This window comes from the organism of the source record quoted next, unplaced genomic scaffold (assembly GCF_019419815.1).
Source record: "Pyrus x bretschneideri cultivar Hongxiangsu unplaced genomic scaffold, Pyrus_bretschneideri_v1 Contig91, whole genome shotgun sequence".
NCBI classification, from domain to species: domain Eukaryota; kingdom Viridiplantae; phylum Streptophyta; class Magnoliopsida; order Rosales; family Rosaceae; genus Pyrus; species Pyrus x bretschneideri.
Window position 1 is genome coordinate 628,828 of NW_025999833.1, and position 13,654 is coordinate 642,481.

Here is a 13,654-nt window from a genome sequence, read left to right on the forward strand (position 1 = left end):
TTGTGTCATCGCACCCGTGACATCAAGTACGATTTAATTACGATGACAGAAATAATAACTTAGAACTATATATGTAAATCCACGTCACTTAGCCAATGAGGTCATATATGTCATTGTACACACTCGGGGAGAAATATATATAATAATTTGGGACGGGTCGTCACAGAAAGCCTATCTTTTTCTCGACTCAATGAATTAAACATTTATAAAAAGCATCATGAGAAACTCTTAGGTATTATTTTCTTTCTATTAACTTTTTTATTGAAAAAACACGTTCGTCACCTATGGCACCCTAGATCAAACTCAAATTGGCATATTGGCAAAAAAGTTGACGTCTTTTAGTTTATGAGGGCAAGAAAGTCGGTGTTCAATGATTACTACATCATTGTGAAGTGGGTCGTAAGACCGAATATAAGTTGATCGACTACAAACTTGATCTTGCTGATGCAGATAAAGCCACGAAACGTAAATTTCTGGTTCATTTATAAGTTGCACAAGGATGATGAGAGACTCGCATTAGTAATGCAATCATGCAAGTCGTTTCAACGATCATGTTCTATGTTTTATTCTCTTCTTCTTCCACCATTTGAGGTTGCAGGGATTTTGAGTTCTCGCATTTGGAAAAATGTTAGGGAGACCATCTATATAATCAATATTTTGTAGACCACGTAATGTGACGATTGACTGTTGGATAACTATGTGCCCTTTTCATCATTAATTCTCCATGTCTCCACTTTCAACAATTGAAATAAATTAGGTCATGTTGTGACATATTCTAGCACATGTGTGTAAATCACTAGTAGATTGTATTAGGATACTAGAGTATTATATCCTTTTATGAGTGTATTACTCGCAGGCAAAGAATCTTATCGAGTTTACTAAAAATAAAGACACAAGGCATGAGGAATAACACAAAAAATTCCTCAAGTCCATCTCCATCTCTCTTTGCCGCACCCTTCTTCCCTTCAATAAAATAGGCCACAACAGGCCCTACGTATTTTCCCTTTCACAAATTGTTGCTAGAGTTACTTTGCCCTGTCTTTGATAGGGACAAAATTTTGAGAGGAATGCTTGGTTCATTCCCCCACTTGCCTTCTCCAACTTGGCTTTCTCACTCAATAAATGCCATGTGGAATATCATGACACCTGAAATTATGTATTAATTGTGTTTAAAATTTCTTTCATCTCGTTCCACTATTACCCCTGATTAAATCCTATGTGTCACCAAAATAATATTATTTACCGAAGTTGACAAATTTAATTATATTTGGCACAATTACGAATATTTGACATATATATAATTTTGGATTTTAATCAGGTTCAATTTTATATTTGGGACAACCTTTGAATTTTTTTTTTCTCTTGTAGTGTGTAGGCAATGTATTGTTTTTCTTGGGGCGAATAGTCTGGAGCAAGCACAATGGAAAAATAGACGTAAAAAATAATGGAAGAAGCCAAGAAGGTAACAAGAACCTAAAACCAAAAGGAAAAGAATTAAACAAAAATAAAAATGAGAGTCCTTCTAATACTAAACTTGTGCAGAAAATATTATTAATAATTAAAACAATTAGATTTGTCTATTTTGGTGGATAATTTTTATGATTTGGTTGACATATGAGGTGATTGATTCCTCAAGCCCTTCTTCATCTCTCTCTGCCGCACCCTCTTTCTCCCTTACAAGAGGCCATACATATTTTCCGTTTCACAATACTTGTTGTTAGGGTTACTTTTCCTCGTCCTTGATAGGGACAAAATTTTGAGAGGAATGTTAGGTACCTTCCTCACTTGCCTTCTCCAACTTGTTTTCCCCGCTCAATAGATGCTACCTGGACAATTTAAACCACATTATTGCTAGCTCATTGTGAGGACAAGCTCACCCCCTCTCCTTTAGTGTAGATAATATCGTTTATTCAAAAAAAAAAAAAATCTTCTCTTGTTTATAATTCAAAAAGAAGATTTCTTCTCTTTCCACTATTACCCCTAATTAAATCCTATATGCCAACAAAATCTTTGATATTATCCATTGAATTTGACAAATCTAATAATATTTGACACAAAATGCAAATATTTGACACAAATTGCAAATATTTGACATATGTAAATTCGACGTTTTTGTTTCCTTTGCGCCTCTCTCAAACCCTTGAGGCACAATTGCGAATATTTGAAATATGTATAATTTTAGATTTTTAATTTTAAGTTTTATATGTGAGACAGCCTTCTATTTTTTTTCTCTTGTACCGTCTGGCCAATGTTGACACATCCCGATCTGGAATGTCCACTTGAATTCCGCATCGAATTGTGATGGCCAACACCTAGAGGGTGATTAAGCCATAAAGTGTAGTGTAGTGGGGAAAATGAAGTGAATTAATTTAAACCTAAAAGTGCCTAATCAAAAGAGTGTGCAGGTGAGCGGGATTGAACCCATTTCACACGTGATGTCAAAGCATAAGACAATATAGAAATAGGATGAGGGTTATACCACTTTAGCACCAGGTTGTTGCTCAAGACATCATGTGTGAAATGGATTCAATCCCGCTCACCCGCGCACTCTTTTGATTAGGCACTTTTAGGTTTTAATTAATTCACATCCTTTTCCCCACTACACTACACTTTATGGCTTCGTCACCCTCCAGGTGTTGGCCAACACAATTCGATGCAGAGTCCAAGTGGACATTCTGGATCGGGGTGTGTCAAATGTATTGTTTTCCTTGGGGAGAATAGTCTGCAGCAAGCACAATGAAAAAATAGACGTAAAAAATAATGGAAGGAGGAAGAAGGTAACGAGAGCCTAAAACCACAAGGAAAATACAACAACAACAAAGTCTTTTCCCAATAAGTAGGGCCGGCTGTATGAATCCTAAAACCCCATTGCACTTGTTCTGTGCCACGTCTTTCGTTAGATCCAAGTAATCTAAGTCTTCCTAGATCTTCCTCTACCCCTTCAGCCTTGAACCTCTATTATGTAATCGCATCTTTTAACCGAAGCGTCAATAGGCCTTTGTTTCACGTGTCCAAACCACCGTAACCGATTTTGTCTCATATTTTCTTCAATTTCGGCTACTCCTACTTTACCTTGGATATCCTCATTCCTAATCTTATCATTTCTCATGTGCCCACATTTCCAATGAAGCATTCTTTCCGCTACACCCATTTTATGTACATGTTGATGCTTCACCGCCCAACATTACGTGCCATAAAGCATTGTCAACCTTATTGTCATCCTATAAAAAATTTCCTTGAGCTTTAGTGGTATACGATGGTCACACAACACGCCGGATGCACTCTTCCACTTCATCCATCCAACTTGTATTCTATGGTTGAGGTCTCCATCCAACTCCTCATTTTTTTGCAAGATAGATCCTAGGAAGCGAAAGCGGTAGCTCTTTGATACTTCCTGATCTCCAATCCTCACCCACAAGGAAAATAATTAAACAAAAATAAAAAGGAGAATCCTTAAAAAACTAAACTTGTATATAAAAATATTATTAATAATCAAAATAATTAGATTTGTAATTCGGTGGATAAATTAATGATTTGGTTGTGACATAGGAGATTTAAATAGGGGTAAAAGTGGGGAAAAAAAGAGAAACTTTAACCGCAATTGATCCATAGATTTAACTTTAATGGTTGTCCACCTGGAATCCATTGCTCAAATTTTGATAGGTAAATCGAGGTACAATGCCACATAGGTTGACTAAAACTTATACCTAGTGGCTCGAAGATAATGACTTACATCGAACGAGTTCACCATAACGTGATGTTCCGATTCAATAATGTATTATGATGCGAAGAAAGATATACACAAGTCAATATATTATTGGACTGAAACGATAAGCCAATCCCTAGAAAAGGAGAAATTAACATTGCAAGGAATGCTGCATAGAAGAAGCGAGGCCTCTGAATCCTTATGCCTAGTACATAGTATACCTACCAAACCAACCGATCACAACAGGCTGTTTTAAATGCTATTACTAGAAAACAAGCAAAACATAGGCAGAGTAAACTTTGTATGAGGAGGAATTGGTGCTTACCCAATTAATTGTGTGTGGGTAACTAATCACTAATCATACTCAGTATGATGTAGAGAGCTTAGGATGTGTGTGTGTGTGTGTGTGTGTGTGTGTGTGTACATAAATGTATATAAGTCAGAAAAATCACTTTGATACGAGCATCAAGTCTCAACAATGTGTATAGCAGTGTTCCTTTGGCAAGCCCACCCACTTTACCCTTTCCTTCTCTTGCAAAACAGAGATGAATATCACAACAGGCAAGTTTAAGAATTAATCTACTTTTATTTGATTTCACAAGTTTTAATGGGGTTGTTTATTATCTAATCTTCAAATATGCATGTATGTATGTATGGGCCTATTATACCAGTGGCACGGTGGGAAGGCTGCAAGATATAGGCAGGAGAGATGAGGTTGCAAGAGGGACACGGTTGGCCTGTTCAAGAGGAGGGAGACTGGCTTTTCTTACAAATGTACTTGAGCTTCACACCGACCCAGACACCGACCCAGAGGCAAAGAGCCGAGAAGACCTACCTGTGCTCACATTAAAATTATGTTTGAGAGCTTTCATCCGATCTTTCAAGTGGCTCTCCAATATTTTTTCCTGCAGTTCTCTCACTATGTTGTCAAAAACAGCAGTTGAAAGTACTCTTTGTCCCATACTTTTTATGCATAAATGTCTCAATCAATCAATCAATCATCCCAATCCCCCTGTCCGTTTTATCATATTCTTCTCTTGCTCACATCTACCTTCTTTTATCAGTATCCAGTTCTATTGTCAGAAAATTGACCAAAGGTCTAAAGCACAAGCCAAAACAATGGATATGAACTAGTATAGATTACAGAAAAACAATATGAATTCTTCAGTGACCAAACCAAGCACTCACCTGCAAGTGACTAAGTGTAGGATGAACCCAGTGGCTGGCTCAGATTCAAATAAGCGTTAATTACGCCAGTGCTTCTTCGTTATCAATGTCTCTCCAAATACTAAGAGCTTAACGCAGCAAAAGTCACAGAAGCTCAGCTGAACACAATACCGGTAAGAAAATTGTCTGCAACAAAACTTGTAGTGATCTCCACTATTAGAAGAAATAAAGTTGACAGTAGAATTAAAAACCCAAGGAGGTGGTCCTTGTACAGGTTCTAATAAGCAATGATACAATCGTATCTAGCTTTTGATGATCTTAAAATTGCAGAGGAAGTATAAAAGGGATGGCACTGGGAAAAAAAAACAAAAAGAAAGAACCAGAGAATACCCAACTCAACGACAAAAAAAAATTGTTGGAAGACTCATTAATTAAACCCAAAATGTTAAAATAACAGCAGCCAAAACCATCTTTTACCCTTTCTCCCCCTCTCAACATAGTGGAAAGAGTAAATTTTGAAACTCCCTTCCCTGATTTCCTACATCTTCAACAATCAAATAAACAGTGAGAACCCACTAAACTCACACAAGTTCACGACTCAAACTCACCTCACTTAAAAGGTTAAACGCAGATAAAAATAAAATAAAATCAAGAATAATGATAAAAATGGTGGTTGCAAAGGCCACAAAGTGGAGAATTATGAAGAATGAGATGAGCCAGTGTTCACCTTTGATGTTAACAAATGAATAATAGCAGCAACGCTATAAAAGATAAAGGTGTAATAGTAGCATCATCTGAACTAACACTCACTGGTGTAAACAGGCACAGATCACACATAGAATTATTATGAACAGATGTGCAAAGGATAGAGCATCAGCTAATAACTTGTCAACAATTGAACTTTCATAAAGTTCAGAGATCAAGTGTGAACCATCATCTGCCCCAGCAGACAAAAACACGAATACACACTCATGCTCACACAAAGGAATGTAGCATATGTACAAAAAAATTGAGCATCGGTTAATAGCTTGTCAACAATTAAACTTACCAGAAGTTCAGAGATCAAGAGTAAAACATCATGTACACCACACACAAATGCATGCACAAATACGTACTCATTTGCAAACATAGAGCATCAGTTTCTAACTAGTCAACACTTTGAAGTTACCTGAAGGCTGAAGTTTACAGATAAAAGTTAACCATCACATGCATCAATGCACATTATCGAAAATAAGCATTTATTCTCACACAGAGGGTTGCTATTAACAGAAGTGAAGGATAGAGCAAAGTTAATAACTTGTCAACAATAAAACTTAAGTTCTGGGATCAGGTGTATACCGTCAGCTGCATGAACACATATACACACACGAGCACACACAAATACACACTCACGATCCCACAGAGGAAGGTTTGGAAGAGATGTACAAGAAATCAAGAATCAGTTAATATCTTGTCAACAACTGAACTTACCTAAAGTTCAGAGATTAAGTGTACGCCATCGTCGCACCAATATTATTAAAAAATAAAAAATAAAAAAAAAACAGAATATCACAGCATTATGAATCTATTTGGAGCAGGAGTTACACCAATATTAGGTCATACTTGTAGAATAAGACACGCTGAATTCAAAATTAATTTACAGAAGTTCAAAAAAGGACAGCCATAAAAACCCCAAAAGAAAATTAGAATATAAAATAAAAGTAACCAGACAGATGCCAGTTCGACCTTTTCAAGAATTTTAGATATTGTAGTTAAACTCAAACAAGATATCCTTCTGTTTTGATTGCGAGGGAGGCAAGCGCGGGAGACGGGATTGGAATTCCGGCTTTGGATAGCATTCACTGTTACCACACAAAAAGAGGAAATAAATACTGCAGAAAGCAATTATCTGCAATAACTGAGAGAAATCTATGATGTGATAGAGTGGTCATTTCATTATCTAATGCAAAAACATTATCACTTCCATTAGATATAATTATTAAGAACGGAAATATGAGAACACATATGAATGCCAACAGATCGATGTCCCTGATGGCTCTATGAAACTTTACAATGTATAGAAGATCATAAAGATAACGGAAGTCCACTCCAAAAACCAATGAACATGGGCAGAAATAACTTCTACTCCACATGAGAGCATCAGTAATTAGCAATTACAAGTTACAAGTTACAACACGAAAGTTGAAATTTCAAAAACCTAACCTTTTTTATCTTTCTAATTGCAACAACTGAGACATTGTTTCTTTATCTAACTTCAATCCTGCTATTTCTACCTCCTTGAATACATCCCTGCACTTAGCCAGCCTCCCAGAAACCACGTAAATTTTAATCATGTCTAAATATACATCATATGTTGGAGAGAAACCTGCTTCCTTAAGCTTTGAGAAATATCTTACTGCCCTTGGATGATCATTCAGGGCAACAAAAAGCTTTACTGCCACACGATAAGCTGGAAAATCAAAGAGACAATTTGAAGCCTCCATTTCCCAAACCAAAGCTAGAGCCTCCCTGTATTTCTTCTGCGAATAGCGGCTATGAATCAGAGTTGTATACATAACGACACTTGGATCATGCCCAGATTGTCTAAACCAGTCATAAACACTCTCCACAACTTCAAATTTCCCAAGCCTAATGCACACTTTCATAATAGCAGTACAATCCTGCTGACTTAAATTCATGTCTTCCCTTTCTCCAAGCTCGTCGAGTAAGGTCATTACAAGCCTGTGCTTATCGGGGTTCTTCCCAAGCTTGAGTATCAGCTTAGCATATAAACTCGGATCCAACTTTCTTCCACTATTCTTAGCTACCAATACAAGCTTCCAAGCTAGATGCAAGCTTCCTCCTTTAATGAACCCTCTTGCCATTGCCTCAATCACTCCACGACTTGCCAAACTAGCAAACTTGTCCAAATTGAAAGGCAGTTTAAGCTCGTGGTGCCTTGCCAGGACCTCAACCGTTGAAGCCAAAAGGCGGTCATCCGGGAAGAGTTGAGGCTGTTTCTGAGCCCAAGAGAAGGTCTGCAGAGCTCTCTCGGGGAGACCCATATGACCCAATTCCCTAATTGTCATGGAAAGAGAGCCTTTTCTAAGAAACTGAACCCAATTGTTCAGAACTCGTCCCACGTCTTCGTCTGCTCCAAGGCTTCTGATTTCCCTTGCTAACCCAACAAGCGCATTAGGGTTTTTGTACACTTGGTCGCATACGGGCGGCACCTTAACATGTTTCTTGGGCGTTGGAAGTCTCAAAGGTCGAAGCTTGTGAGGAAGTGGGAGCGGGAAAGGCCTCTGTCGATTCAGCATTCCCGGCTTCTGGGGTATTCTCCCTTGGAAAAGGGATGAAATAGCTTCAATCTCATCTGATTCCCACGCAATGACGCCATCTTCTTTACCTTCTTCATCTGCTGCTGCTGCTGCCGCCTCGAATTCTTCGGTTCGAGATGAAGTGTCTGTGGAAGTGCTTGTGTTGTTCAAGAAGGGGTCGATTCCAAGGAGGTCCGGAGGAAGCTTGGTGCGCCGCGGGTAGCGAAGGTTCTTGGGAAGTCGTGTCCTTGTGTTAGAACGCTGCGCCACTGCAACCAGCCGGCGGCCACTTCTTGCAAAACTATGAGGGAACAAAAGAGGATTTGTAGCGGACAAGAGAGAATCCATTGAATGAAAACTATGACCCATGATTACAGAAGTGACATTTCGTCCAATACTTGGTCTGCACTAGACATGGGAAGAGGATCCTCTCCTGGGATCCTCCTGCTTAGTCCATTTAAACCGTTCAAACTTTATCCAACAGTTGTAATTATTATAATTTTTAGAAGACCTTCTGTTTGGAGTTATTGAATTAAATTTGAACGACCCAGATAGGTTGATCAGGAAAATCCTCATCCTAAGCTTAGAAGATGATCCTCTTCCCTAGACATGTAGAGAGAAAATAGAGGCAAAGCTCGTACAGAAAGAGCCATATTCGTACCCTAAAAATAACACCTCTCGGGTAGATTTAAAGGAAATAAAGGTTGGCCTTTAATTTAATTTACCCTTTAATGACCATTGCTCCGATTACTTTATCACTCGTCAAATATACTTTGCTTGGAGTCGTTTCTTATTGGTGCGGAAAGTAATCCTTTGCAGATAAATTTGGATTACTTTCCTATTCGTGTGAGTACTAGAATAGCCCCATCGATATTGAATTGGTCCGCATATCAGATCTAAAGATTTGGAATTCTAAACTTAATCTAAAAGCATGTGTTCTTAAGTTGAACTTATTTTTGCATGAACACAAGCATGATGTTAATTGAATAATTATGCTCACGTCACCCGCCTCGCCGCGCTTACGGCGGAATACGAATACCTTAGGCTTTGGCAAAAATCATTTACGAGAGGTTTATTTTTTTAAGTATCACAGTGAGCAAGTTTAATAGGATACAAGGGGAAAAGTTTACCACTGAATTTGCAGAAAGAGCTAGCTAGACATTAATTAATTGGTAATTCAACTGGTAGTTACGGAAGCAACACCAATATTGCTAATGGTGAAAACAAAGTCCGGCAGCTGCCCCGGAATCTTCCCAACTGATGATACACCAATATTGCTATTCTTTCAAATGTCACGATGACAGTGACGCTGGACGGCTGGAGAGGTCAAGTTTCATAAGCAAGACAACTGAACTCACAAAATGGTTTCTCTTTTGGCTTGTTTTCCGTTTTCAGTCTTTCCTTGCCTGCTATATGACGAGACGCCCCCCCTTAACCATTCTGAACAGGCTAGGTTCCTGCCCATCCATTAAATGTTTGGGCAACTCATATTTTGAACTGGAAACTTTCAAATGAAGACTACAAACCACCGCCGCACAAAACCACTCTTCAACCCACTACCAAAAAGATATTTCAAATTTATTAAGTACTGATCAGATAATCAACGTTTACCTTGAACCTTTCTCAGGACTTTATTCTAGACCAATACTTTCCCATGGTATCGTCAGCATCCTCGTCCATTTGTACCAGTTCCTAAACCACAATCACCTTCGCATTTCAGTAGCACTAGCACATCATGCTTCACTTCGGAACTCTCTTTTTCTCCGCAACCATCAAACTTTAATTTCGGAAATCTCACTCTTGTAAATCCCTTAATTTGATATCCATATAATGGATAGCAGATCATTATTTCAGGACTCTGTAATACAGTAACCGCAGTCTTGTCTGGCCTTCCCTGCATGAAGGTTAAATCAAATCTGTTAATATGTAGTAATGTTCACGCAATGAAAAAGAATCAGGAAATAAAAAAGTGGTCGTCATACAGCTAACCCTGACAATTGACATCATTGAAAAAGGAATAACTCCACTAATCACCTGTCTAATGAGTTTCTTATGCCACTTTGACAAAAGTGGTTCTGATTGGTCGGTTTCACAAATTCTGTTTAAACATTATTGACACAACATTTATTTCATACAAAAGATTTCCAGGTGACAAGCTTGCAAACGAAATTATTTTGTTAAGAAATTTAATTTAAGTAATGACTTAAGAGACAGGAACCTGTTCATGTACACTAGCCAAACATGATGACAACCCTGTACCAATAAGCTATTGGTCCATAATCAACACGACAAGCGTTATCATAATGAAATATCCATCCGCCAGAAATCCCAGTCTCAAATTATCCAGTTACTAACAATTTGATATTTTGAATGCTAAAGATACGAGTTATTGCTGTCAAAAGCACATTACATATAATTTTAAAGAGTCACACATATACTTACTAGAACAGCCAGAGACAGATCCACTGTTCGTCATGGGGACAAGATGAAGAAGTGGTTAGCCTTCCTGGGGATTAAATGAACTAATGCAGTGGCCTATCATTCGTTCATAGACTTCCCCTTGGGAAACATAGTTGTAGGAATTTTGTCAAACACATTGCAGCCAACTCTTAAGGAACAAAAGCAAGATACTGCTATATCCCTCAAAGAACATAAAATATCTTTACTTGACACCTCAATGATGTCAATTCAGAAATGCCATCCCTTAGCACGCCAAAATCTCTGTGCAGTGTCATAACGACGAGCATCTTTAACTTTTAAAAAGAGCCTGTAAGCCCGCTCTACTTTATTTGAAGCAAGTAGTTTGTTATTTAGTTTGCTATAACTAAGCCTGGTTGGGCAAAAACCTTTCTGCACAGACTCTTCCATGACAAGTACTGCACTTTCAAGCTGCCCATTGTTGCAAAATCCATTAATTATATAATCATAAACTTCCATATCCGAACCATATCCACATTCCTGCATATCCTCCCAAATGCTTAGCAACATTCCACATTTGCCAAACCTAGAAAGTCGCATAAGCAATAGCTTATAAGCACTCAATGATACTCTGCATCCAACCTTTCTTGCCTTCTGGTAGATCATCATCGCAGCATAGGGTGGACCGTAGTTACATAAGGGTTCAATAAAGGAGGTTAATGTTCCTGTACTGGGAAGAAAACCTCGACCTAACATCTCATCAAACATTTCAAGAGCATCAGCCACTTTCCGGGCTTTAAGGAAAGCATCAATTAATTTGGTATAAGTATCAATATTTGGATCACAATTATTACTTGGCATACCCTTATAGTACTTCAGACATTCATCAAAACCTCTAACAGAGATAAAGTTTGAAATCATGGCATTATAAGCTCTGGCGTCTGGCACACAACCTTTTGTCTTCATGCTATCAAATATCTCAACAGCATCATCAATCCGACCAGCTCTCCCTAAACCCTCAATAATGAAACTGAATGTCGAATTATCGGGACTGAACCCATCTGCTACCATTACTTCCAAAATCCTCTCCATTTCACTAACTCTTCCATTTCTTGACCATCCACCAATGACAATATTATACGTAGTACCATTGAACTGTATCTTCCCCTTGACGGAATTGAGAAACGAATTTGCAGCACCTACATGAGACCGCTGGCACAAACACTGTACAAGCATATTCAAAGACTTAGTATCACAATCCAAACCAACTTCTTCCAAGTTTCGGAACACTTGAATTGCCTTGGACACATATCCAGCCCTCACGAAACTATCCATTACAATCGATATGGTCTCCAAATCGGGACTTATACCTCGTGCCCTCATGTTATGCAAAATGTGCATCATATGTGTAAAGAACTTTCTTCTGCCTAATGCTTTGAGGATTATATGATACGTGTGGATATCTTTCGCTATGGCGGGCTTCTTAATCACCCAATTAAAGAACATAAGCATCGCTTCGCTGCTTAAATTCCCTCTATTCACTACCTGTGCAACAACATCAACACTCAAATCGACACCGACATTGTCCAAAGCATGCTCAATTGCAGTTGTACCCCTCAATTTCTGAAGAAAAACACCACGCAATTTCTCATCCGGCAACAAGAAACCGTCAGGGGCCCTAACATTTATCGGCTTCTCCGAATTACTCGGTTCCAATTGTTTTGGAGCCGAATTATTAAGAGGTACTGGTAACAGATTAGAGAGTTGATCAAGAACAAATCGTTCGTGGGGAGTAGATTGGTTGTTGATCGGACGGTCATCATGCAACGAATTGGATTGAGCATAAAGGGCTGAGAAGTGAGATGATGAAATTGGGGAAGGAAGGTAAGGGAAAGAATACCTGGTGGATGGGCCCCTGCTGAGCGATCGCAGCGATTGCAAAGCACCGTGAAACGCCATGAAATTTGAAATGGGGCGGCGGAGGAGTCGATAGATTGCTGGATACAAATGAGAATCAACCAGGAGTTGAGGAGGAGAGTGCTACTGGACTTAGACCTGGGTTCGTGTAGTATTTTTCGGGTACCCAGACAAAAACACCACCACCCTCAGCGCCACCACTGGGTTTAGATTTTAAAAATCCGAATTCGGATTCGTTGGGGGGTGAGGAGGAGGAGGACGGCGAGCAGAGTTTTTAGCGCGGCGTTTGGGAATTAAAAGAGGTTCTAAAGAACGTTAAATTGCAGGACTAGGAGCAAAGGGAGGCGGTGGCGGTGGGGATGGGGTCTGGGAGCCTTCAGGGCATTGGTATGAAGATGAACGTTATTACGAAAATGGCCCCCTGCCAAGTGCCGACAATTAAAATTTTTAATTTCTGGTCATTTACATTATTAAATAATTAAAATATTTTTTAAATTATTTTTTATCTACTTGTCCACAAATTTGTCTTCCACCTCAATAAAAATGTGGGATCCGCATCTATTGTGTTATCACTTAACTATCAATTTAATAGAAAATTTAACGTAACTTAGACATTGCAATAAATTCATAAGTTGATATATAACATTCCAATATTTAAGCAATAAGGTATGACATTATGGTTTGCTAAATAGTTGAGATATTTTTGTGTAACTTAAGTTATTTTTCGCGTTCTCGTTCGTTTTGCTTTCATGACATCCACATTATAATTTTAATAAGAGTAAATTGTAGCAATTATCCCTCAACTGAAGTCAATTAATTAAAATGTGTAGCTATGATCTGACTAGTGCATTGTATATTTGGCTTTCGCTTGTAGACAAATCAAGGCATCGCAGGAACCCAAAATGGCCTCTATGGGTTGAGATTATCTGCTGGAAAATCATGGGGCTGGATCCTTGTACCGATGACTTGCGAGGGCATGACCAGCAACAGCAACACTGCTAGCCTCAGGTGCTCCTTGAAAAATTCAAGAGTGGAAACTATCCAAACCATAATTTACTTTTTTATTTTTCCAAACTGCATACAAACCAATATCGTAGAGAGAAATCCAAGTTCCACTAACATTAATAAAAGACATTAGCGAGATGGA

General features: G+C 38.5%; 2 protein-coding genes and 3 non-coding genes across 5 annotated transcripts; all 5 read right to left on the reverse strand.

The window, feature by feature from the left end:
• Positions 1–5,742: 5,742 nt before the first annotated feature.
• On the reverse strand, positions 5,743–5,805 carry LOC125473666. The gene has a single exon (XR_007255491.1). It is a non-coding gene; the product is annotated as a small nucleolar RNA snoR101 (small nucleolar RNA).
• Positions 5,806–5,885: 80 nt separating this feature from the next.
• Positions 5,886–5,948, reverse strand: LOC125473665. The gene has a single exon (XR_007255490.1). It is a non-coding gene; the product is annotated as a small nucleolar RNA snoR101 (small nucleolar RNA).
• Positions 5,949–6,307: 359 nt separating this feature from the next.
• Positions 6,308–6,370, reverse strand: LOC125473667. The gene has a single exon (XR_007255492.1). It is a non-coding gene; the product is annotated as a small nucleolar RNA snoR101 (small nucleolar RNA).
• A 94-nt stretch (positions 6,371–6,464) lies between these two features.
• LOC103952903 (pentatricopeptide repeat-containing protein At2g01860) lies at positions 6,465–8,617 on the reverse strand. Its single transcript, XM_048576824.1, has 2 exons — positions 7,076–8,617; positions 6,465–6,714 (listed from the first exon to the last, which is right to left on the reverse strand). The coding sequence occupies exon 1, from the start codon at positions 8,539–8,541 to the stop codon at positions 7,081–7,083; it is 1,461 nt and encodes a 486-aa protein (XP_048432781.1). The 5' UTR covers positions 8,542–8,617; the 3' UTR covers positions 6,465–6,714; positions 7,076–7,080.
• Positions 8,618–9,289: 672 nt separating this feature from the next.
• Positions 9,290–12,601, reverse strand: LOC103952905 (putative pentatricopeptide repeat-containing protein At5g43820). Its single transcript, XM_018648844.2, has 2 exons — positions 10,615–12,601; positions 9,290–10,066 (listed from the first exon to the last, which is right to left on the reverse strand). Exon 1 carries the CDS (start codon positions 12,547–12,549, stop codon positions 10,861–10,863), a length of 1,689 nt encoding a protein of 562 aa, XP_018504360.2. The 5' UTR covers positions 12,550–12,601; the 3' UTR covers positions 9,290–10,066; positions 10,615–10,860.
• Between the last annotated feature and the right edge of the window lie 1,053 nt (positions 12,602–13,654).

What these genes read in the sequence shown, in the direction of transcription:
- LOC103952903 (XM_048576824.1), bottom strand. Translation starts at nt 8,541, where the DNA reads ATGGGTCATAGTTTTCATTCAATGGATTCTCTCTTGTCCGCTACAAAT.
- LOC103952905 (XM_018648844.2), bottom strand. Translation starts at nt 12,549, where the DNA reads ATGGCGTTTCACGGTGCTTTGCAATCGCTGCGATCGCTCAGCAGGGGC.